The sequence below is a fragment of the Salvelinus sp. IW2-2015 genome, linkage group LG24 (assembly GCF_002910315.2).
Source record: "Salvelinus sp. IW2-2015 linkage group LG24, ASM291031v2, whole genome shotgun sequence".
Classification (NCBI taxonomy): Eukaryota; Metazoa; Chordata; class Actinopteri; order Salmoniformes; family Salmonidae; genus Salvelinus; species Salvelinus sp. IW2-2015.
Genome location: NC_036864.1, coordinates 6,695,129 through 6,719,146, shown reverse-complemented (window position 1 = coordinate 6,719,146; position 24,018 = coordinate 6,695,129). Strand labels below are relative to the sequence as shown.

The 24,018-nt window shown below is 42.8% G+C and overlaps 3 protein-coding genes and 2 long non-coding RNA genes across 10 annotated transcripts; 2 read left to right on the top strand and 3 right to left on the bottom strand.

The window, feature by feature from the left end:
• Positions 1 to 383: 383 nt before the first annotated feature.
• dnai7 (dynein axonemal intermediate chain 7) lies at positions 384 to 15,083 on the bottom strand. 2 transcript variants are annotated; one of them, XM_023969547.2, is made up of 17 exons: positions 14,763 to 15,083; positions 9,068 to 10,613; positions 8,680 to 8,697; positions 8,313 to 8,400; positions 7,987 to 8,078; positions 7,772 to 7,876; positions 7,431 to 7,568; positions 7,043 to 7,177; positions 6,801 to 6,904; positions 6,302 to 6,611; positions 6,088 to 6,214; positions 5,618 to 5,781; positions 3,910 to 4,093; positions 3,460 to 3,674; positions 3,065 to 3,223; positions 1,277 to 1,390; positions 384 to 990 (listed from the first exon to the last, which is right to left on the bottom strand). In XM_023969547.2, the coding sequence occupies exons 2-17, from the start codon at positions 9,068 to 9,070 to the stop codon at positions 721 to 723; spliced, it is 2,226 nt and encodes a 741-aa protein (XP_023825315.1). In that variant the 5' UTR covers positions 9,071 to 10,613; positions 14,763 to 15,083; the 3' UTR covers positions 384 to 720. The 2 variants fall into 2 exon arrangements, with proteins under 2 accessions (XP_023825315.1, XP_023825316.1); XM_023969548.2 differs by lacking the exon at positions 8,680 to 8,697.
• On the top strand, positions 9,446 to 17,552 carry LOC111951456 (electron transfer flavoprotein regulatory factor 1). 4 transcript variants are annotated; one of them, XM_023969550.2, is made up of 3 exons: positions 9,446 to 9,525; positions 16,693 to 16,769; positions 16,956 to 17,552. In XM_023969550.2, exons 1-3 carry the CDS (start codon positions 9,483 to 9,485, stop codon positions 17,199 to 17,201), a joined length of 366 nt encoding a protein of 121 aa, XP_023825318.1. In that variant the 5' UTR covers positions 9,446 to 9,482; the 3' UTR covers positions 17,202 to 17,552. The 4 variants fall into 4 exon arrangements, with proteins under 4 accessions (XP_023825318.1, XP_023825321.1, XP_023825320.1 ...); XM_023969553.2 differs by lacking the exon at positions 9,446 to 9,525 and adding an exon at positions 16,207 to 16,268; XM_023969552.2 differs by lacking the exon at positions 9,446 to 9,525 and adding an exon at positions 16,221 to 16,328.
• Positions 17,553 to 18,464: 912 nt separating this feature from the next.
• Positions 18,465 to 20,237, top strand: LOC111951566 (electron transfer flavoprotein regulatory factor 1). Of its 2 annotated transcripts, none has more exons than XM_023969738.2 (3): positions 18,465 to 18,923; positions 19,383 to 19,456; positions 19,607 to 20,237. In XM_023969738.2, exons 2-3 carry the CDS (start codon positions 19,412 to 19,414, stop codon positions 19,850 to 19,852), a joined length of 291 nt encoding a protein of 96 aa, XP_023825506.1. In that variant the 5' UTR covers positions 18,465 to 18,923; positions 19,383 to 19,411; the 3' UTR covers positions 19,853 to 20,237. The 2 variants fall into 2 exon arrangements, with proteins under 2 accessions (XP_023825506.1, XP_023825505.1); XM_023969737.2 differs by having other exon boundaries at positions 19,380 to 19,456.
• Positions 20,238 to 20,477: 240 nt separating this feature from the next.
• On the bottom strand, positions 20,478 to 22,385 carry LOC139022949 (uncharacterized). Its single transcript, XR_011474025.1, has 3 exons — positions 22,290 to 22,385; positions 22,108 to 22,196; positions 20,478 to 22,034 (listed from the first exon to the last, which is right to left on the bottom strand). It is a non-coding gene; the product is annotated as an uncharacterized lncRNA (long non-coding RNA).
• Positions 22,386 to 22,613: 228 nt separating this feature from the next.
• LOC111951348 (uncharacterized) lies at positions 22,614 to 23,187 on the bottom strand. The gene is made up of 3 exons (XR_011474024.1): positions 23,131 to 23,187; positions 22,950 to 23,036; positions 22,614 to 22,825 (listed from the first exon to the last, which is right to left on the bottom strand). It is a non-coding gene; the product is annotated as an uncharacterized lncRNA (long non-coding RNA).
• Between the last annotated feature and the right edge of the window lie 831 nt (positions 23,188 to 24,018).

The following is a 24,018-nucleotide window of genomic DNA, read 5'->3' as shown; positions in this document are numbered from 1 at the left end:
AGCGCCGTTACGGAAGGGGGATTGTAATGTTGGCACAAYGTTGACCGATCAAGTCAAGGAGGACACCAGCATTGGGCTGTCCAATCATGTAGTGGACTTCAGCGCATGCTATCCAATCACGTCACACCTTTGAGCGTTTGTTGGTCCATCATCCTATGGACATCAACATGCTTGCTCGTGGACAGTGGATTTAGCCGTTTTTACTTTTTAAAACACATTTCATAGTAAACTTCTGAATCTATTATGGCATTTGCGGTTGCCTGAAGAGGCCACCATTTTAACAATTAAAATGCAATTTTTTTATGTTTTAATTTATCGATTGACAGCATTAGACTGTGTGGGGATATGTGTATATCTATTATATTGCGTCTGTTTTTGTTACAAACTCACACAAATGGTTTTTACATGCTCACTTATGAAATTCATCCACTTTTGTATGTTCCAAAGGGAGTCAAACTTTACACAATAAAGGAACTTTATTCTACAGAAATAAACTGGTTTTWCATGAGGGTCCATCTGTTGTAAGGGATAAAGTTCAGTGAGCAGTCTGTCATACCCACGATGTTCCGCACAGAGTAGGTTGAAGTTGCCGCTAACCTACCTGATACACGTATTTCCCCTAATGGTTAAAGTTATGATCGGGAATAGTTCAATCTGATCCTAGATCTGTGGTTGTTGGCTACTCCTACATAGAGCTTGGGGGTCTAGTATCTACTGTAGTCAGGAGTATGTGAGAGGCCGTGTAACACGCAGCAGTCTGTGCACGGCCTCGATGAACAGGTGGTGAGAGCGTCGTTCCTGTCCGGCGGGGGACATGCCGTCTCGGAGCATGTGCAGGAAGGTGGAGTGGAACTCGCTGCCGGGGTCCAGCTCTGGAGAGAACGCCTCACTGTGTTCCTTGATCCTCAGCTTTTGGCTCCTCTGGGCCCCCAGCAGGTACAYACACCACRAGTCCTCTCGGACCGGGACTGGGTCTAGGTGCTCACACACCTGGGAGAGAGGTTAATTCTACGACACACACACCACAGCGACACTGGGATGGCTGCTAGGTGCTCTCACACTTGAGAGAAGGTGTCAATAGTAGGGTGAATATCCTGTCCATCTGCATGGAAATGTCAGTACTAGAGGTGAATCTCGATCAAATCTAGTCTGTCTAGTGTTTCCCCTATATGCACTGCAGCTCTTTCCTGATTCTGAAGCTATTTCTGTTATTCTGGGGAGGTCCTCTATCCAAGGACTCTGAGTGTGTTTAAACAGTATGCATCTCTAAGTGTACCTGCAGCACCAGATGCTCGTGGCCACACTGCGTGTTCCACTGGCTCCAGGAGAAGGCGAAGGCAGAGGAGAGCAGGGCCATCTGTTCATACACAGCGTGTTCTATCAGAGGGTCCTGGAGAAAAGGTTAATGTTATGACAAGCTTTTCAACTCAACACCATTTAAGCCAAACCAGATTTTCTAGAGGGTCCTACAAGGGAGGAGAAAGATACCGCATTAGACGTTTCTACACTCCAACCTACTGTAGTTTTCACAAAATAAATTTCAAAAAAGAAACGTCCCTTTTTCAGGACCCTGTCTTTCAAAGATAATTCATAAAAATCCAAATAACTTCACAGATCTTCATTGTAAAGGGTTTAAACACTGTTTCCCATGCTTGTTCAATGAACCATAAACAATTAATGAACATGCACCTGTGGAACGGTCGTTAAGACACTAACAGCTTACAGACGGTAGGCAATTAAGGTCACAGTTATGAAGACTTAGGACACTAAAGAGGCCTTTCTACTGACTGAAAAACACCAAAAGAAAGACGCCCAGGGTCCCTGCTCATCTGCGTGAACGTGCCTTAGGCATGCTGCAAGGAGGCATGAGGACTGCAGATGTGGCCAGGGCAATAGATTGCAATGTCCGTACTGTGTGATGCCTAAGACAGCGCTACAGGATGGACAGCTGATCGTCCTCGCAGTGGCAGACCACGTGTAACACCTGCACAGGATCGGTACATCCGAACATCACACCTGCAGGACAGCAGTTCCTGGTGCCCAAGTTACACCAGGAATGCACAATCGCTCCATCAGTGCTCAGACTGTCCGCAATAGGCTGAGAGAGGCTGGACTGAGGGCTTGTAAGGCAGGTTCTCACCAGACATCACCGGCACAAACCCAACGTCGCCGGACCAGACACGACTGGCAAAAAGTGCTCTTCACTGACGAGTCACGGTTTTGTCTCACCAGGGGTGAAGGTTGGATTCACGTTTATCGTCGAAGGAATGAGCATTACACCGAGGACTGTACTCTGGAGCAGGATCGAGGTGGAGGGTCTGTCGCGGTCTGGGGGGTGTGTCACAGCATCATCGGACTGAGCTTGTTGTCATTGCAGGCAATCTTAATGCTGTGCGTTACAGGGAAGACACCCTTCTCCCTCATGTGGTACCCTTCCTGCAGGCTCATCCTGACATGACCCTCCAGCATGACAATGCCACCAGCCATACTACTCGTTCTGTGTGTGATTTCATGCAAGACAGGAATGTCAGTGTTCTGTCATGGCCAGCAAAGAGCCTGGATGTCAATCCCATTGAGCACGTCTGGGACCTGTTGGATCAGAGGGTGAGGGCTGGGCCATTCCCCCCAGAAATGTCCGGGAACTTGCAGGTGCTTTGGTGGAAGAGTGGGGTAACATCTCACAGCAAGAACTGGCAAATCTGGTGCAGTCCACGAGGAGGAGATGCACTGCAGTACTTAATGCAGCTGGTGGCCACACCAGATACTGACTGTTAGTTTTTATTTTGACCCCCCCCTTTGTTCAGGGACACATTATTCCATTTCTGTTAGTCACATGTCTGTGGAACTTGTTTAGTTTGTCTCAGTTGTTTAATCTTATGTTCATACAAATATTTACACATGTTAAGTTTGCTGAAAATAAAYGCAGTTGACAGTGAGAGGACGTTTATTTGTTTGCTGAGTTTAGGTTTTTGGTTCAACAGTGTTACAAACAACATGAATTGTGTGCCCAYATTGCTTTGTGTAACATGCATCATCTAATCCACAGTATGCTGATGGCACTCACCTTTGCGTTTACGCTGACATATTTGTCGGAGTATTGGTTGACGAAGATGTTGACCCCGGCGCTGACCATGGCTTTCTGCAGTACAGAGGGACTCATCCACTGGCCCAGGATGTGGTTCAGTCCTCTCTCCTGGTCTGACTGGAGCATACACTTGCTGCCCTGTCAGAGAGATGAGTCAGGATGCATTATGTCATGGATTTGGGTAATGCCTCAATAGAATAATAGCCTCGTTTCCTTCATTACCACTGAAAACATTGGCTAGATTTCCACAATACTGTTTCCCCAGATATGAATCACTGAGGAATGTTCACAAATAGAGGAAGCCATTTTTGACTGTTGAGATGCACCCAACAGTGTCAATGGAGGAGATGAAGCATGACAGATTGAGTTCTTGCCTTGATGGTGATGCTGACTTCAGTGAGGGCTGCGGTGATGGTGAGCAGGGCAGAGTCCTGGCCCAGTGGTCTGAGCTCCCAGCTCTGGAACGGCATGTTGGCATACGAGTCCTGTAGAAGCGTGAAGGCGTAGAACGAGTCCATCTTGAACGAGATCTTCCGCTCTGCCTGGTCGTACGACGTCTCACTGATGCAGTCGGTCTTCCAGTGCTGACCTATTGATTGACAGATCATTTTAGATGTGTTGACTAGACATCATGGCTCTCAATAATGTAGAAAAGGGAATCATGTCAACTCCACACATTTCTATCTGAAAGTTCTGTACTTTTKGGGTAGAGTGCCCCCCACAAGGTAGGAACTACATTCAGATTCTGGCATATGTTAAATACATGCAACGGTATCACTATCAGTCCCATGTGGAGCCTGTCCAGTTCTCYAGGTGTCTCTCACCTTCAGGGTCCCAGCGGGCCACCTGGGGGTCCTCCAGGAACAGGACAGAGTCAGGCAGGGTGACTGTGACCCCTACAGGGGGACAGGTCAGGACCCCACTGTCCTCCAGCTTCATGGAGGCAGAGCCCTGGATCTGAGTCTGCTCTGTGGGGTAGGGGAATGGCTGCAGCCCTGTGTCCAACAGCTGGGGGTTGAGGCGAGAGACACCAATGTTAACTCAGAGAAATAAAGCTGGTTCTGTTACTTTCCTCAAGGTTATCTAGTCCCCTTGATTAATGCATCATATACACTGCTCAAAAAAATAAAGGGAACACTTAAACAACACAATGTAACTCCAAGTCAATCACACTTCTGTGAAATCAAACTGTCCACTTAGGAAGCAACACTGATTGACAATAMATTTCACATGCTGTTGTGCAAATGGAATAGACAACAGGTGGAAATTATAGGCAATTAGCAAGACACCCCCAATAAAGGAGTGGTTCTGCAGGTGGTGACCACAGACCACTTCTCAGTTCCTATGCTTCCTGGCTGATGTTTTGGTCACTTTTGAATGCTGGCGGTGCTTTCACTCTAGTGGTAGCATGAGACGGAGTCTACAACCCACACAAGTGGCTCAGGTAGTCCAGAGCATGGAGGCGCTACCAGGAGACAGGCCAGTACATCAGGAGACGTGGAGGAGGCCGTAGGAGGGCAACAACCCAGCAGCAGGACCGCTACCTCTGCCTTTGTGCAAGGAGGAGCACTGCCAGAGTCCTGCAAAATGACCTCCAGCAGGCCATCCTGGATGAGCTGCACTACCTGAGCCACTTGTGTGGGTTGTAGACTCCGTCTCATGCTACCACTATAGTGAAAGCACCGCCAGCATTCAAAAGTGTGCATGTGAAATTTATTGTCAATCAGTGTTGCTTCCTAAGTGGACAGYTTGATTTCACAGAAGTGTGATTGACTTGGAGTTACATTGTGTTGTTTAAGTGTTCCCTTTATTTTTTGGAGCAGTGTACTTTATCAAGGAGTTTACACATTCAGTAACCCACAGACGGGGTGCCCAGTGAAACTCCATGGAGTACATTACACTGAGTTGTAGGAAGGGAAACTGCTGTCAGAAAGGGCACTTTCTGAACTATACTGAACATAAATATAAACCCAACATGCAACAATTTCAACGAGTTCCATGACCTACAGTTCAAAGGAAATCAGTCAATTGAAATAAATTAGGCCCTAATCTATGGATTTCACATTAATGGGCAGGGGCGCAGCCATGGGAGGGCTTGGGGTGGCATAGGCCCACCCACTGGGGAGCCAGGCCCAGCCAGTCAGAATGAGTTTTTCCCCACAAAAGGGCTTTATTACAGACAAAAATACTCTTCAGTTTCATCAGCTGTCCGGGTGGCTGGTCTCAGATGATCCCRCAGGTGAAGAAGCCGGGTGTAAAGGTCCTGGGCTGGCGTGTTTACACGTGGTCTACGGTTGTGAGGCCGGTTGGACGTACTGCCAAATTCTCTAAAACAACATTGGAGGCGGCTTATGGTAGAGAAATGAATATTCAATTATCTGCCAACAGCTCTGGTGGACATTCCTGCAGGGAATGCCAATTGCACGCTCCCTCAACTTGAGACATCTATGGCATTGTGTTGTGAGACAACTTTACGTGTTGCGTTTATATTTTTGTTCAGCATAGGTGCTGTACTTGGTGGTTTTGGTTCACCTCTCTCATCTCCCATCCATTGAGTTGTTGGGACTGTGGCGGCAGACGGAAGACATCGCAGTAGAAGACTCCTCCCAGGGGCGTGTACTGCTGCAGGTCAACCACCTGACCCTCATAGCTGTCAATCACTGGGTCCATCGGGGTAGGGGCGGAGTCTCCCTCACCTGGACAGGACACACGTACAGGTGAACGTGGGAATCACAATATGGAATGAAAGGGGCAGGTTAATTCTCAAGCAGTGTTTATAGTAACATGGCTASGGTTGCAAAATTCTGGAAACTTTCCCCAAATTCTATTTTTTCCCCAGAAATCTTGTTTGAAGGACTCCTGGATTTCCKACTTATTCCTTCCTGATTCCAGGAATGTTGCAACCCTAAACATGACACTAAAAAGAATCCAAACAGAACAGTGAAATATATAAAGGGAATGTTATTTGACCACTTTGTCCTCTGAGCCAGTTGTAGTCTCACCTGAGTCATCTCCCTCTAACATTGTATCTATCTGACTCCCATTCTCCTCCAGCTTCTGTTTCACATCCTCCAGCTGCTTCTGACCACTCCTCCTCTCCTCCTTCATAGATATCACACTCACCGCACTCTGACACACATACACATGGATGCGCACACAGACGTTAGCCTATGTCACTTTATTTTTTATTCATTCATCCTTTTGTTTCCAGCTTACCTTCCTGCCTTCAGACCCTCTGACAGACTGCACCTCTTCCTCTGCATCTCCCTGCTGTGTGCTCCCTCTCCTGTCACCATCTCCCTCCGTCTCCTCACACTCCCCCACAGGGGTCTCTCCCTCCAGAAGGGGTTCCTCCCTGGCCCCCAGGCCTAGGGACATCCTGCTGGGGTTCTGGCTTTTCAGGTTGGCCAGGTGAGACAAGTGGTCGTAGTGGGTGTGGAGGATTCTCACAGCGACGTCACTGACTGCCAGCTGTTTGGGCAGCTCAAAGCCCAGCCCCACCTCCTCGAACTGGAACCCTTTAAACCTGGAGAGCCACAGAGAGAGAAACACTGTCACAATTTGAAAATACTAAATTGTTCTGTTTTTTCTTTACCCAACACATCCATAAGAATGGGTTTGAGTAGAAACAGACTGGTAGCAAGGAGACTAGATAGAAAGTCTCTACTTGTRTGAAGTGAATAGAACGAAAATCAGACATACGTCTGTGACGTGCCTTGGGTTCTTGTTAAGGTTGGCCCACAGACACAGTGTGATGATGTCATCCTGGACCACTGTCTGCATGTTCCCCGTCTCAATGTCTGAGTGAGCGTTGGCCCACTGTGGCCAGGGAGAAACACACAAACAGACATCAGCAAAACATGCTCATCTTACATTACAAAACTTAAATACAGTCGCTTCCTAAACAAACTGGCAGACATGTTTTCTGCATGTCTTAAACATCATCAGCACCCCTACCATGAGTATCTCCTCAGTGCTGTGGTCAAGTTTGGATTGGATGAGAGTCTGGATGGAGAGCAGGGTCTCCTGGTACCTCAGGGCATCAGCTGGTTCAGGCTGGTCCCTCAGCATACCCTCCAGCTCGTCTAGCAGCTGCAGGCGGAGATGAAGTGCAGCCATGTTTATGTTCATCATTCATTTGGTAGAATCCTTATACAGATCAATACCTGTCTCAAATAGAAGTGCTCTTGACAGAGTCACGTTAAGTGGGATCAAAAAGGAACAAGTGTTTTCAAATGAAAAACTAAATTGAGCGTTCTTATCGGACACATTCCGAACCGGTAGAATCCCCTTCTCCTGTTTCATGTCTCCATAATGTTACCCTGGTGTTTAATAGTAAACCTACCTGTAGAGCCAGGGCACACTCCTTTAGAACCGGTTTGATCTGGACCTCTGGGTCCTCGCACCACAGGTTGATGAAGGTGTTGATCTCCTGCTGGACTGACGGGTCTGGACTCCCGTCACAACGCATGTACCTGTCCCACTAGGGAGAAAACGAGCAGTGTTTAACTATGTCAAATGGGGCTCATCTGATTGATTTATCTACATCTACCAAGGCCATTACGGTAGTCTCTTGGACATGGTGTCTGGTAAAACCATAACATGAAGGCTAGGACTAGCATAGCTAATATCTTAGTAACTACACAAAAGTCAGGCCAGAGTTAGAGCTTTAGAACAATCACACACCTTGGCTTTCGCTCTGGAGTCAGTCTCCCACTTGGTGACTGCAGTCTGGTTCTCTTCCAGTAGATGACGCAGTTCGTTCAGCTCATCCTCTCTGCGATCTTTGTCCTGTCACAGAAAGCAAGCAATGATCACTCTTTTTCATTAGAACATTATGGACAGGTTTAACTTCAAGAGCCCTCTCTGTACACAAACACACCAATAACCATGAATGATACCTTTAGCTCCAGTCTCTGATGTTCCTCTTGCTCCTTTCTCTCTCTCTCCAGCCTCTCTTGCTCATCTTTCTCAGCCAGGAGTCGAGCCTCCTCTACACAGCAGAGGGGGGAAGGAGTCATGGGTCAAACATACACTCATGGGGCTACTTCAATAGCATGTACTGTATCTGATGTATCACTGTGCATACTATTGAAGCATCTATAATACAAATGGCAGTTCAATAACACAGATCAAATGGTGTACAAATGCACACACAGACATACAACAATTAGCCTATGACAGAGGTTTCGTTATGGATTGAATGATAATGAGAAATGACCAGTACCCTCTTCCTTTTGTCTTCTCTGATCCTCCTCTTTCTGAAGTTGCTCCTTTTCAGCCTTACTGAGCTTGCTTCCTTTCTTTTGGGCAGACTTGAACCAAATCAACAATTCAACTTAATGAACAAATGTAATCTATTGTGATCATAGACACATGTACAAACTACTGAATTCTTGCAAGTTGTGGGCATTACAAAAGAGAGTATGAAGGTAAAGAACATAGCTATCTAAAGAACTTAAACTCTGAGATGGTGGGGAGAAACTGAGAACATGATATCATATCCAATTTAGCTAGCTATATCTACTAGGCCTAGCTTGTTAAATCTCTCATGAATCAATATTATGCTTTTCATAACAGTAGTTAACAGTTACCTTTGCATCCTTGGATGGCTAACAAGGAAAGAACATACAGAATATAAAGTTAGGGGATAGACTATTTAGCTGTAGCAAGATAAGGCTGAACGAAGCAAAAAGAGACAAACACAGACTTGCAGCAGCCTCACAATTGCAGTAGCACCTGCAGTAAAGAGAACGATGATTTGCAGTGACTTGCTTGCTAGCTAGCTAACGTTAGCTAGATTACTGAGATAACTCTGGTTTAGCTAACTAACGTTAGCGATGTAGCCAGTTTGTTGCCAGAGCAAGTACTTATGCAACTAGCTGTATCTAGCTACTTAATATCTTAACAACCTAACCAGATATTAATTTTCTAACTCACTAGTTAGATAAAGTAGCTAACATTTGTTTGAAAACTGCTCACCATTTTCTCTTGGTGGGATATCTGTCAGCTTTCAACTCTTTTCGCGTCYAAGTTACCATGGAAACGGTAACGCACGCACAGTAGGTCAATATTTTGCTTTGCGATATGTACAACGATTTATGGCGTTGTTTATGAACTCATAGTTACATTTTCATTGTATAACTTAAAATGCCCTTTTTTCAAAAATGTTTGTCATACAATCAAAATAAAACATCAATAAAAAGGCAAATTAAGTCATACAATCAAAATCTTGACACACAGGTCGATGTAAGCACGTGTTCGAGAGGTTCAAACCCATAATGTACTGTACATTTTTGTGCTTTCATTACATCTGGGAAATTCGAGGTTAAATCATGACGTCAGTGACCTTCARGTCGCAAAGTCTGCGCTCTAGAAAGAGGCCTGAGTTGCCGACATGGAATTCCGAGTGGGATTACCGTTCAAAACGATTTTTCCAGGTTGGAGCTCGTTTTTTTCCGAGTTCTCAGTTATTTTGAATGCACTGCAGTCGGAAATAGGATTTTTCCGAGTTTCYAGTTGTTTTTGATACATCGGGTGCATATTSTCTCACGTCAGATCAGATGGCGTCACGGAAGAGTGATGATCCTCGTGCTTTCTGACGTAAGCCATTGGCCGTGTTCAAGAGGATCAAAACCGTATTATGGGTAAACTGTGACAGACCTACAAATAATAATGAGTCGTTATTTATGATGAAATGTGATTTGTAGATGAGTCAGTCGGCAGTCACCTGCAGTCGTTTTGATGCTCTCGAACACGGTCAATGACATAGGTCATAGGGTCTCCACCCACTCTGTCCGTTTTACAAAGACAAATATGATTATTCATGTTCTGAATCGTTCAGTGGGCTCCTTCTCTAACRTTTTATTGAAACTATATCCCAAAACTCGGATTTCGTTTCCAAATACAYCTGATAAGCACCGAGCTCTGTTGACATAGCAATGCAGGTTTCTCGTAACATCTTTTGAGGATTTTACATTTTGTGGTCGTCGTCTTMAAAGATGTTTCCGCGGGTCGCAAACTAAACTAAATCAGGATGACACAAGCTAAATGTAAATGGCTTTGAAAATAAAAAGCTTGATATACGCTCAGTGCTTCATTGGCATTTCACAGAGATACGCTTGTTTTTGTGAGAAATCTTTGAAAAAGAACAGGTGTAAAAACGGCTAGTTTTATCCGTCTGAGCGGTTGGCTGAAGATGCCCTCACCCGCTAGTAACTTAAGCTGACTCTACTTTGGCCTGACCCACTACAGGCGTTCCGGCAAGAACCAGGCAGATCTGTCCATATCCAGAATTGTATTCTCTACTCTAGTTCACCAGGACACATTAGCGCGCACACACACACATATATAGAAACACAAGATCACTTCTTATTGCAGATGAACGCACAAAACACTTCTAAAAAACACGGAAAACTTTGCGTCCTCTTCAGCTGATGATCACTCTGAGCTAGAGTGGGAGGGGCCAGAGTCMAAATGTCCATTCGGGCACACCGATTGGCTGAAACCAGGAGTCCGTGATAGACAGCTGAGAAGGGAAGAAATCACCTAATAGTCACAATACCCATAAAAGCTAGYAGTCAAACAGGGWAATGGTTCCAATCGTTTTCCCCCCAWTCATTTTTYCCATAGGGGATTTTAGAAACACTTAAAATAAGGATCGTGTTTTGTGTAGGTTTACCCTTGTGTGACGTTTTGATAACMGTGTAAGTGTCTCTAGGATTTTTGACCACTTTTTTTCTCTGGCCTCCATTGATTTACAGTAGTTACCTTAATTCTGGCCAYCCTACAAGGGTAAAAACCTCAATAACGTTTGAATGAATTATGGTAGACATGATGTTTGGACCATTGGTTTTCTTAGAGGATTAAATACACAATTGTCCTAGTGGCCGTGTGCGAGAACGTCAGAACTGTGATGTAACATAGGTAAATTGGGACTGACTGACTGATCTACAATAGTGGAGGCTGATGGGAGGAGCTATAAGAGGATGGGCTCATTGTAATGGCTGGAATGGAAGAAATGGAACAGAGTCAAATGTGGTTTCCATATGTTTGACATGTTTGATTTCATTCCATTCCAGCCATTACAATGAGCCCATCCTCCTATAGCTCCTCCCACCAGCCTCCACTGATCTACAAATAATATTGTGTAGTTATTTAGGATACAAGGTGATTTGTAGATCAGTCAGTCTCAACTCGCCTTTAAAGTCGGCTTCAAAGTCGGACACGCCCATTATTTTACCCATTGGGTAAATTGTAACTGACTAACTGGGTGCATTTGACATTGCAGCCGKCTTTAAAGGCGAGTCTGTAGTAAATAACTATTCAATATTACTCGTAGATCAGTCAGTCAGTCAAMATTTAACCATGATACAACACCGTTTTATGCTCTTGAACAGGGCCACTGACTGACTCTACAAATAAYAATGGGCACRTTCGAGCCGATCACCTTTGTCAAGTCGGTRACCAAAGTGTGTTGCATTATGGGTCCATCCTACAATCTAAGCTTGATGCCCTCAATCTCACACAAATTATCAATGAACCCACCAGGTACAACCCCAAATCCGTAAACATGGGCACCCTCATAGATATCATCCTAACCAACTTGCCCTCCAAATACACCTCTGCTGTTTTTCAACCAAGATCTCAGCGATTACTGCCTCATTGCCTGCATCCGTAATGGGTCTGCGGTCAAACGACCACCCCTCATCACTGTCAAACATTCCCTAAAACACTTCAGCGAGCAGGCCTTTCTAATCGACCTGGCCCGGGTGTCCTGGAAGGATATTGACCTCATCCCGTCAGTAGAGGACGCCTGGTTATTCTTTAAAAGTGCCTTCCTCACCATCTTAAATAAGCATGCCCCATTCAAAAAAWRTTGAACCAGGAACAGATATAGCCCTTGGTTCTCTCCAGACCTGACTGCCYTTGACCAGCACAAAAACATCCTGTAGCGTTCTGCATTAGCATCGAATAGCCCCCGTGATATGCAACTTTTCAGGGAAGTTAGGAACAAATATACACAGGCCGTTAGGAAAGCAAAGGCTAGCTGTATCAAGCAGAAATTTGCATCCTATAGCACAAACTCAAAAAAGTTCTGGGACACTGTAAAGTCCATGGAGAATAAGAGCACCTCCTCCCAGCTGCCCACTGCACTGAGACTAGGAAACACTGTCACCACCGATAAATCCACTATAATTGAGAATTTCAATAAGCATTTTTCTATGGCTGGCCATGCTTTCCACCTGGCTACCCCTATCCCGATCAACAGCCCTCCACCCCCCACAGCAACTCGCCCAAGCCTCCCTATTTCTCCTTCACCCAAATCCAGATAGCTGATGTTCTGAAAGAGATGCAAAATCTGGACCCCTACAAATCATCCGGGCTAGACAATCTGGACACCGAAATTGATGCAACCCCTATTTCTAGCCTGTTCAAGCTCTCTTTCGTATCGTCTGAGATTACCATAGATTGGAAAGCTGCCGCGGTCATCCCCCTCTTTAAAGGGGGAGACACTCGAGACCCAAACTGCTACAGACCTATATCTATCCTACCCTGTCTTTCTAAGGTCTTTGAAAGCCAAGTTAACAGATTACCGACCATTTCGAATCCCACCGTACCTTCTCCGCTATGCAATCCTGTTTCAGAGCTGGTCATGGATGCAGCTCAGCCATGCTCAAGGTCCTAAACGATATCGTAATCGCCATCAATAAGAGACATTACTGTGCAGCCGTATTCATCGACCTGGCCAAGGCTTTCGACTCTGTCAATCACCACATTCTTATCGGCAGATTCAACAGCCTTGGTTTCTCAAATGATTGCCTCGCCTGGTTCACCAACTACTTCTCTGATAGAGTTCAGTGTGTCAAATCGGAGGCCTGTTGTCCAGACCTCTGGCAGCCTCTATGGGGGTGCCACAGGGTTCAATTCTCGGGCCGACTCTTCTCTGTATACATCAATGATGTCGCTCTTGCTGCTGGTGATCCTCTGATCCACCTCTACGCAGACGACACCACTCTGTATACCTCTGGCCCTTCTTTGTACACTNGCGTTCTGCATTAGCATCGAATAGCCCCCGTGATATGCAACTTTTCAGGGAAGTTAGGAACAAATATACACAGGCTGTTAGGAAAGCAAAGGCTAGCTGTATAAAGCAGAAATTTGCATCCTGTAGCACAAACTCAAAAAAGGTCTGGGACACTGTAAAGTCCATGGAGAATAAGAGCACCTCCTCCCAGCTGCCCACTGCACTGAGGCTAGGAAACACTGTCACCACTGATAAATCCACTATAATTGAGAATTTCAATAAGCATTTTTCTATGGCTGGCCATGCTTTCCACCTGGCTACCCCTACTCCGATCAACAGCCCTCCACCCCCCACAGCAACTCGCCCAAGCCTCCCCATTTCTCCTTCACCCAAATCCAGATAGCTGAAAGAGCTGCAAAATCTGGACCCCTACAAATCAGCCGGGCTAGACAATCTGGACACTCTCTTTCTAAAATCATCTGCCGAAATTGTTGCAACCCCTATTTCTAGCCTGTTCAAGCTCTCTTTCGTATCGTCTGAGATTCCCATAGATTGGAAAGCTGCCGCGGTCATCCCCCTCTTCAAAGAGGTGACACTCGAGACCCAAACTGCTACAGACCTATATCTATCCTACCCTGTCTTTCTAAGGTCTTTGAAAGCCAAGTTAACCGCCTTTCCTTCCAGTTCTCTGCTGCCAATGACTGGAACGAACTGCAAAAATCACTGAAGCTGGAGACTCATATCTCCCTCACTAGCTTTAAGCACCAGCTGTCAGAGCAGCTCACAGATCACTGCACCTGTAAATAGCCCATCCAACTACCTCATTCCCATACTGCATTTATTTATTTATCTTGCTCCTTTGCACCCCAGTATACCTACTTGCACATTCATCTTCTGCACATCTACCATTCCAGTGTTTAATTGCTATATTGTAATTACTTTGCCACCATGGCCTATTTATTGCCTTACCTCTCTTATCCTACCTCATTTGCACATGCTGTATATAGACTTTTTCTACTGTATTATTGACTGTATATTTCTTTATTCCATGTGTAACTCTGTGTTGTTGTATGTGCCGAACTGCTTTGTTTTATCTTGGCCAGGTCGCAGTTGCAAATGAGAACTTGTTCTCAACTAGCCTATCTGGTTAAATAAATGTCAATTAAATAAATAAAAATGTAATAAAATGGGGATAAAAATTGTCCGACTTCTGCCTACATGACGACTGCATAAACTTCACAAAAATCATGTGATCATGACGTTTTGACTGCAGTCCCACTGCAAGTTTCTGCAGTTGCTCTTCACCAACTTCATCCTGCAGCCATTGCCTGCATTGTGGGAGGCTACTGTATATTGTTACCCAATTATTAGTTGTTGACTCATGCAAAAGTAACCAAAGAAAATAATTGAAACAGGAACCAATTTTGCCATGATTAATGTATACAAGTGGACAAATTCATGTGATGTTTGAGGCCCTCACATGAATTGATTGTACTATGTACAGTACACACATAATTTCAGTTTGTTAGTGTATGATATGGGGTTTGAAAACATGTTTATTTCGACATTATAAAGAAAAACGTATAAACAATGGCAACACTGCCATATTAATCTGAGTGTTGATGTTGGAAAACCAGATTAGTGTCTGACCTTCAGCTGTCACAGATGCACCTCCCCCGACTTCACTCCTCGACTTTCCTCTACAGTCGGTTGCTTTAGTCTTACCACTTAAACGCTCCCAGTGAGTAGTTATTTATGATGCAAGGTTCTTTGTAGATCAGTCATGCCGCATTCATGTGCTAGTTGAAACTATAAAACTCTAACATGTCCGACTTGCTAGCTGGTTGTAGTAATACGCGTGCCGCATTCAACGACTCAACAAGTAGGAAATGTCYGAGTTTCCTAGTTCCGACTTGCATGTGAACCGGCATGTCGGCAGTCGCTTGCACCGTCGGCTGCCTGCAACGTCTCAGATCGTGTCACTCCTATGCGACGCTCGTCCCTCAACCAGCTGTAATCGGAGAGAGTTTATTTCTGTGATYAAAGCCGTTCCTAGTGGTCTAACTACACTTATGAAAAGTCATCTTAATTTTGGGAATGATCACAAAGTTTATCCAGAACTCAGATTGGAAGGCGTKSGCTTACTTGAGCTATCTTGTTGTAATAAATATATAAGACAAATTCTTCATTCACAAAACCAATTTACACCGAGAGGAAAGGTTTTCTGGAACATGCTTATTCCTGACATTGTCTGGAAAAATGCATGGTTAAGGCCTTACAAAATACTGTATACCAAACAAAGTTAAGGAAGTGCACTTCAAAATTTTACATAAGATATATCCATGTAATTCTATGATTTCCAAATTTGTGGCTATTTGATGATATCTGCGTTTTCTGTGGAAAAGAAGATGAGAATCTGTCTCACTTGTTCTTTGAATGTAATTTTGTGTCCGAATTTTGGGAAAACCTTGCAAAGTACTTATTTACCATTATGAACACTTGCTATATTTTTAACATAAAATATATAATATGTTACTATTGCAATGATAACAAAACCACTGAAATGATTGTAATTTTTTTTTATTCTTGTTGCCAAATACTTTATACACAAACAAAGATTCCAAAATTCTATACCAAAATTACCAATTTTTCTGATTGAATTTAATTATCTTATTAAAACATTAACCCTAGTGAATAACAACAAGAATAACATCTTCATGAATCATTATAATAAGATATTTTCAGAGTGAATATAATTGCACTTAAATAGTTTATTTTGTGTTTTATTTTATTTTTATTGATATTTTTTGTATGTTTGAGCATTGTTAATACCTGTGTTTGGTTTGCTAGACATGTTTGATGTAAGTTGATTTTTGTATTATGAATAAATAAATAAAATATAAAAATAAAAAAAATAACCCAGCTGTAATCGGGGCATGGCTAGAAGGGATCTAACTTTTGTCAAATTAACGTAAAAAGTTCATTTAATTTTTTTTATTTTATCTAATCCTGAACCATTTTTCTAACCTTATCCTAACCTTCTATGAAAAGTCAAATCTGATGTTAATTTGACAAAARTTGGATTTCTTCTAGCCGTGACCCTGGAATCGACGCGCTGTTTGACGTAATGCTCCCAGGTAGCCAGTTTTCAGCAAGGTAGATAGCKTTCAGCACTGCACTGCGAGGATTTTATCGATAAGGGAGCCTAGCTATAATGTAATGAAAACTAAATTATATCGTGTGAATAAATCGATTAATAATAAAGCTAATTAATGTTTTTATAACCGAGGGTGTTTAGCCAATTACGTTACTATTAGCTGGCTAATCATTCGCTTTACCAGAGTGTTGCTACCTAGCCGCAGACTTTGTACTGTTACCTAAYCTACCTGCTAAGTGAACAAAGGTAAAATGAGCTAAAATGCACTATGCATGACACACGGATAGCTAAATATTACAAGGCTCACAGGATACGTGATGTGACAACAATTAGACATAAGCATATTTCTTTCTGAGCTGTTTTACATCATCTGCTGAATAGTAATTCACCTGTTGAATCTTCTGTCCTTTTCTTCCATCCCAGTAGTGAAGGCTGATACTGTCTCAGGCAGTGACATGGCCAACCCTCTGAGGAGAGAGGTTAGACAGCTGTACAAGAATGTAAGTTCAACACTGACTGACTGCTGTCAATGCACCCACGCTTTGTTGTTGTTACCCACACCTACTTTCAATATGAGATTTGCTTCCACTCATGCAATCTTTTACTGTATGTCCAAAACAATCCCAAAAAGATTGTTTAAAAAGCACTGGGATTATCACTAGTAACCTGCCTCCTTCCACTGACAGCTACTGCATCTGGGACGGGAATACCCCCAAGGAGCAGACTACTTCAGGGAGCGTCTGAACAGTGCCTTTATGAAGAACAAAGATGTCACAGACCCCAAGGAGATCAGAAAGCTTGTCGATTGTGGAGAGGCTGTGATTAAGGAACTGGGGACCCTGTACTATCTGAGGGAATATAGCGCCATGAAAAAGCGTTTCTACGAAGAAGAATTGTTAGGCCTGCTGAATATGGGCAGACCGACAGACTGATAGCCTAGATGGTTGGCAGCTGAATCTTCAGTATGCGGGTTGTTCCATGAATAGAGAACATTTTGGGTAGTGTAACTTGGTTCCCCCAAAATATTGATTTCACCTCATTTTAACATTCTGTCATGTTCAACTTTCTAAAAAAAATAATAATAATAATAATGTCAAGGGCTTAAATAAAACGAATGACTAGTAAGTGCCATTAAAGTAACAGGGTTGACGTAACAGGTTTGAGGTTTGTCTTAAATTTGCCATAAATCCCCTTTCGACAGGGGCAATGGTAACTTGTTGCTTGCAACAGGAAGGGGGATTCGAAATGCAAGCTTCACAAAAAAATTAAATGTTTTAAAAATATTTCTAGCCTATCTATGGGTAACAGGGTTGACATGTTATGCTTGATGTGCTCTGATTGAATGAAATGAGAAGTCCTAGAGTACCCTCTTCCTTTTGTCTTCTCACCTATTCTTTCTGAAGTTGCTCCTTTTCAGCCTTAATGAGCTTGCCTCCTTTCTTTATGGCAGACTTGAACCAAATYAACAATTCAACTTGATGAACATAAATGTGATCATAAACAMATTTCCAAGCTACTGTATGCTTGCAATTTGTGCGCATTGCAAAAGTGAGTAGATATATATATATAAAACATAACTAAAGAGTAGACATTGAAACATGTTATAATCAATTTAGCTAGCTAGGCCTATATCTACTAGGTCTAATATCTCATAAATCTAATGTAGAGAGAGCTATGCTATTCATAACAGTAACAAAGTTAACTTTGCATCCTTGGGTGGCTTACAAGGAAAGAACATAGAGAATAGAAAGTTAGGAGATATCAAATCAAACTTTATTTGTCACATGCGCCGAATACAGTAAGTGTAGACTTTACCGTGAACTGCTTACTTACAAGCCCTTAACCAACAGTGCAGTTCAATAAGAGTTAAGAAAATATTTACCGAGTAGACTAAAATAAAATGTAATAATAAAAAGTAACACAAGAATAACAGTAACGAGGCTAGGAGGCACCGGTACCGAGTCAGTGTGCGGGGGTACAGGTTAGTTGAGGTAATTTGTACATGCAGGTGGGGGTGAAGTGACTATACATAGATAGTAAACAGCGAGTAGCAGCAGTGTACAAAATGGGAGGGGGGGTCAATGTAAATTGTCCGATGGCGATTKTATTAATTGTTCAGCAGTCTTACGGCTTGGGGGTAGAAGCTGTTGATGAGCCTTTTGGTCCTAGACTTGGCGCTCCGGAATAGTATTTAGTTGTAGCAAGGCTGAAAGAAGCAAAGTAGAAACACAACACAGACGTGCAGCACGCTTGCAGTAAAAGGAAGCTGATTTGCAGTCACTTGCTCACCTTGAGTCCTATCTAGCTAACGTTAGCTAACTGGTCATCTAATTTACACTGGCTAGTAACAGCTGGCKACTTATGAAACTAGCTACTTGGCTTGTAAACATATCAACCTAACCACAATATTAATTGTATAACTCTCTGGTTAGCTTGCTATATAGGTAATGAAATAACAATTGTTGGAAAACTGGTTACTATCTTCTCTTTTTGGGACATCTGTCAACTCTTTTCGCGTCCATGGTTTGCGACATCTAACACGATTTACGGCTTTGTTTATTAACTCCTATTTGAACTCGTGTGGACGAAGGGCGAAGTAACCAGCTATCGACACTACTTAATTGCAAGGATTTATTGATAMGGGACATTATAATGTAATGGAATCTTGATTATATCGTGTGAATGAATCRCAATGGATGTTTTTATAACAGAGGGTGTTTAGCTAACGTTCATTAGCTAAGATTCGAACAATAATTGTCTGTTGACGTTGTTGTGCTGGGAGACATAACGTTACTTGTATGTCTCCCAGCACAATGTCAAAAGGCTATTATTGGTTTAATTGCATATGCCAATTATYTAGCCAGCTAACTAATCATTCGCTTTGTGACCTAGTCGCAATGTGGCCCATTTGCACTGTTAACTAACCTACCTGCTAAGTGAACCAAGGTAAAGCTAAAATGTATGCATGACACAGCTAAGATTGTGAGGCTCACAGGATATGTGATGTGTGACAGCAATCAGACATATGCCCATTTCTGAGCTGTTGTTTTACATAATCARCTGCTGTATGCTAAATCACCTGTTTGTTCTGTCCTTTTCTTCCATCTCAGTAGTGAAGGCTGCTACGGTCTCAGGCAGTGACATGGCCAACCCTCTGAGGAGTGASGTTAGACAGCTGTACAAGAACGTACGTTAAACGCTGACTGCTGTCAATGCACCCAACCGTTGTTACCCACACACCAAATTTGCTTCCACTCATGCAATATTTAGCTRTCTTTCCAAAACAATCCCCAAAGCCTGGAATTATTGTTGGTAACCTGTCTTCTTCCATTGACAGCTCCTGTTTTTGGGACGGGAATACCCCAAAGGCGCAGACTACTTCAGGGAACGTCTGAAGAGTGCCTTTATGAAGAACAAAGATGTCACAGACCCCAAGGAGATCAGAAAGCTAGTTGACCGTGGGGAATTTGTGATAAAGGAACTGGAGGCCCTSTACTATCTGAGGAAGTACAGAGCCATGAAGAAGCGTTACTACGAAGAAGAATTGTCCGCCGTGCTGAATATAGGCAGACCGGTAGACTGATAGCCTAGCTATTTGGTGGCTGAATCTTCAGTGTGCGAGTTTTAGTTTAGCCGTCCATGAACAAGACTGTTATTAGCAACACAAACGTCCTTAATTAAACACAAATGTTAGGTATATATTACAGACAAGTGTTATGATCCACTCTGACCCACCTCGAAGTGTGGAATGACATCAACCAAATGACTTCATACAGTTCAAATGACTACAGTTCTCTTGTGTACATAATTGTAAATAATACATGATAGAATGTATTGATCGCGTGTACAAAGTAATGTAATTKAATTATCTAAATAGGAGACACAGCTATTTCAAATGAATGTTTATTTTAAATGTACAACACTGATAGCCCTATTTTTGAAATAAATGAGAAACAAGTCAAGTCAAAGATATTTCATTTTTAACAATCCTAACTCTACTTGTCTTTTCCAAGTTGATGTGATGTAGGCTACATACAGTGTATTCAGAAAGTATTCACACCCCTTGACTTTTTCCACATTTTGTTGTGTTACAGCCTGAATTTAAAATGTATTACATTTAGATTTGTTTGTCAGTGGGCTACAGAAATTACCCTATAATGTCAAAATGGAATTATCTTTTTTGAAATTAACAAATTAATTAAAAACAAAGCTGTCATGTCTTGAATAAGAGTGTTTAAAAATATTTTTGGGGTCTACCTCCTTTCTGTACCCCACACATACAGATAATTGTAAGGTCCCTCAGTCCAGCAGTGAATTTCAAACACAGATTCAACCACAAAGACCAGAGAGGTTTACCAATGCCTCGCAAAGAAGGGGACCTATTGGTAAWWWWWWTWATCTGACATTAAATATCCCTTTGAGCATATTAATTACACTTTGGATGGTGTATCAGTACACACAGTCAGTACACAGATACAGGTGTCCTTCCTAACTCAGTTGCCGGAGAGGAAGGAAACCGCTCAGGGATTTCACCATGAGGCCAGTGGTGAAATTTTAAAACGGTTTAAACCTGAGTTTAATAGCTATGATAAGAGAAAACTGAGGATGGATCAGCAACATTGTAGTTTACTCCACAATACTAACCTAATTGAAATAGTGAAAAGCAGGAAGCCTGTACAGAATAAAATGTTTTTACAAATGCATCCTGTTTGCAACAAGGCACTAAAGTAATACTGCAAAAAATGTGGCACAGCAATTAACTTTTTGTCCTGAATACAAAGAGTTATGTTTGGGGCAAATCCAATACAACACGTTACTGAGTACAACTCTCCATATTTTCAAGCATAATGGTGGCTGCATCATGTTATGAATATGCTTGTAATCGGTAAAGACTGGGGAGTTTTTCAGTATAACAAATAATGGCACAGGGAAAATCCTAGAGGAAAATCTGGTTCAGTCTGCTTTCCACCAGACACTGGGAGATTAATTCACCTTTCAGCAGGACAATAACCTAAAAACAAGGCCAAATCTACACTGGAGTTGCTTACCAAGAAGACAGTGAATGTTCCTAAGTGGCTGAATTACAGTTTGACTTAAATCTGCTTGAAAATCTATGGTAAGACTTGAAAATGGTTGTCTAGCAATGATCAACAACAAATTTGACAGAGCTTGAAGAACCGCAAAAGGAGTAATTGGCAAATATTGTACAATCCAGATGTGCAAAGCTCTTAGAGACTTACCCTGAAAGACACACAGCTGTAATCCCTACCAAAAGTGATTCTAAAATGTATTGACTCAAGGGTGTGACTACTTATGTAAATGAGATATTTCTGTATTTCATTTTCAAAGAATTTGCTAACTTTTCTAAAAAACTAGTTTTTACTTTGTCATTATGGGGTATTGTGTGTAGATAGGTGAGGATTTGGGGGGGAATTCAGGCTGTAACACAACAAAGTGTGGAATAAAATACTTTCTGAAGGCACTGTATATAGAAATATGAGGATATAGATGAGATATTGATACAATCTGTCAGGACATTCATGAGTCACGTGAAAACACAGCGGCACTGTGGTTGGAGAAATATGAGAAGAAAGAGCAACTGTTAAGTCATGGTTTTATCAGTATGTTATGTAGGAAGACTGCTCTTTGTGAAATCCAACTCGTGGACATTGCAGAAGCCGGGGTTATTGTTTSCATTTGTTCTCTCTGTTTTTTTGTGAGGTCCAGCTTTCCTGCTCGTCTCATGGCCTAGGTATGGATGAGAGCTAAATACAGGAAAGTGGTTCAAAGAGAGAGAACGTCTTGGAGGTTATTTATTGAAACACTCATATCACTTACCCTTTCTTTAAAGAGCTTGTAAAAGCAAAATAACATTGTATCTTCTTTCATCAAAGTMACCCTTGGTTCCAACTTCAACTTCATACCCCCTGAAAAGAGACACATTTTAGTGTGAAAAAYATGTTAATTAGACATAACATGTAATATGGTAAGAAGCAACACTACCATTTGGGGAAGAGTACCTGAAAGTAGACTGACCAACAGTCCAACAGCCAGTGTTGTAAGTGACCCAATAGGACTGAAGTAGAGATAGGACAGGAAGTACCAGTTATCAGCCAGGAAGGGTCTAAAGGGAGACAAACATAGTGGCATTCAACAGCTATAACGTYGCATATATTGTTTACAGCTGATGCAGTTCGCTATTCTAACATGACAAAATTATTCCTGTTCTACAGTACATTTCTAACTGAAATMTTTGTTTTAACTGTGCCCATATCAATATACTTGTTCCCTACAGCAAAAGTCGGTCCTGTCCTTAACCAAAGATACTGAAGCCCACAAYGTACCTCTCTGCTGTATTTTGCTGTAGTACTGTAGTGTATAGGCCTGGTTCTGTTGGGGATGCGGTCCAGTTGAACGCATCGGCTGCGGTTGTGAAGTTCCAGCCATGTGTGGTCAGACCCAGAGGCCTGCTCTGCTCTGGTAGAGGGTAAAACTGGGCCCCTACCCCCACCCACAGAGACATAACCAGCCCAGAGAGCAGACCAGCCAAGCCCCCCTGCAGCACAGAACACACAGAAATAACACATCAGCACTTCAACATAAACATTCAGAGAGGTTAGCTAACAGTTAGATTGGTTGCATGCTGATAATCCTGCTTTTGTTAAAGAGACTGTACTGACTGTGGCATTGGCGTATGGACAGAGGATCCCCAGTGAGAAGAGACCCAGTAAAGGCCCTCCGATGATCCCAAAGATACTGATAGCTGCCTACATGGGGAGACAGAGACATATTTTAGARTTGCATACATCAAGACAACATATTTTATGTAGAAGGACATACTCCTTTTGTTGTATCGCATACCTGCAGCAGACTTCCCATTAGTGAGGCTATGCCAGCCATTCCAATACAGAGAGCCCCATACAGAAAGYCTAGAATGGAGCATAGGGATAGCAGTTAAAATCATGATAAATCATGGTTTATTCATTTCTAATATCAGCAAGAATATATCAATAAGAAGAYAAATATATCATCAAACATGAATATAGCTCTCTGAGTTCTGTGGTAAATGCAAATGTCACATCTGCTCCTGCTACGCYAYCTGGTGTTCATCCGGTGTCTTCTTGACCTGCAGTTACTSCCCCTGTACACTCTCTCCCTCTCCCTGGTTGGAGACAGGTGTGCTGGAGTCAGAGCAGATCCCTACCAGCTGCAACTCGTTCCATAATCAAGACCTCTACAAATACTCAGTCCTGCCACTTCTGCTCTGTCAGATTGTAATCTCTGCTCAGTCAGTTCATGATTCTAGACATKTATGATTATGCAAGATCCTGTTACTCTGCTGTGCCTGTTTCCCTGCCTGACACCGTTTATCCTCTCATTGCAGTTTACTGCTCTGTCTGTCTCTGGCTCCTGTCTCCCGTTCCACATTTCACCACCCAACTACCTTGCTCTGGATTTTACTCACCACCACTACCTTGGATTCCCATCAGGACCTGTTTACCCTGTTCTACTCAGCTAACTCCAACCTCCGTCTCCACATCTTGTTTTTCTGCAACTCATCCGAGCTTCCCCGGATCTGCACTCCATTTCTCCCTGTGTAACAATACATATTTTGGTTCATTCATCCCTGTTTCCTCATCCGAGTCTGCTCTTGGGTTCCCCTTTGTCACTCTGCTTAACAGCAAAGACACGTATTGATATTATACACTCACTGAGGCCTTTAGAGGTCCAGGACAGGTGTTTCTCTGA

Coding starts and splice junctions, on each gene's coding strand:
- LOC111951456 (XM_023969550.2), top strand. CDS start 9,483: ATGGAATTCCGAGTGGGATTACCGTTCAAAACGATTTTTCCAG. Junction 9,526..16,692: donor GTTCAAAACGATTTTTCCAG/GTTGGAGCTCGT, acceptor CTTCCATCCCAG/TAGTGAAGGCTGATACTGTC. Junction 16,770..16,955: donor TTAGACAGCTGTACAAGAAT/GTAAGTTCAACA, acceptor TTCCACTGACAG/CTACTGCATCTGGGACGGGA.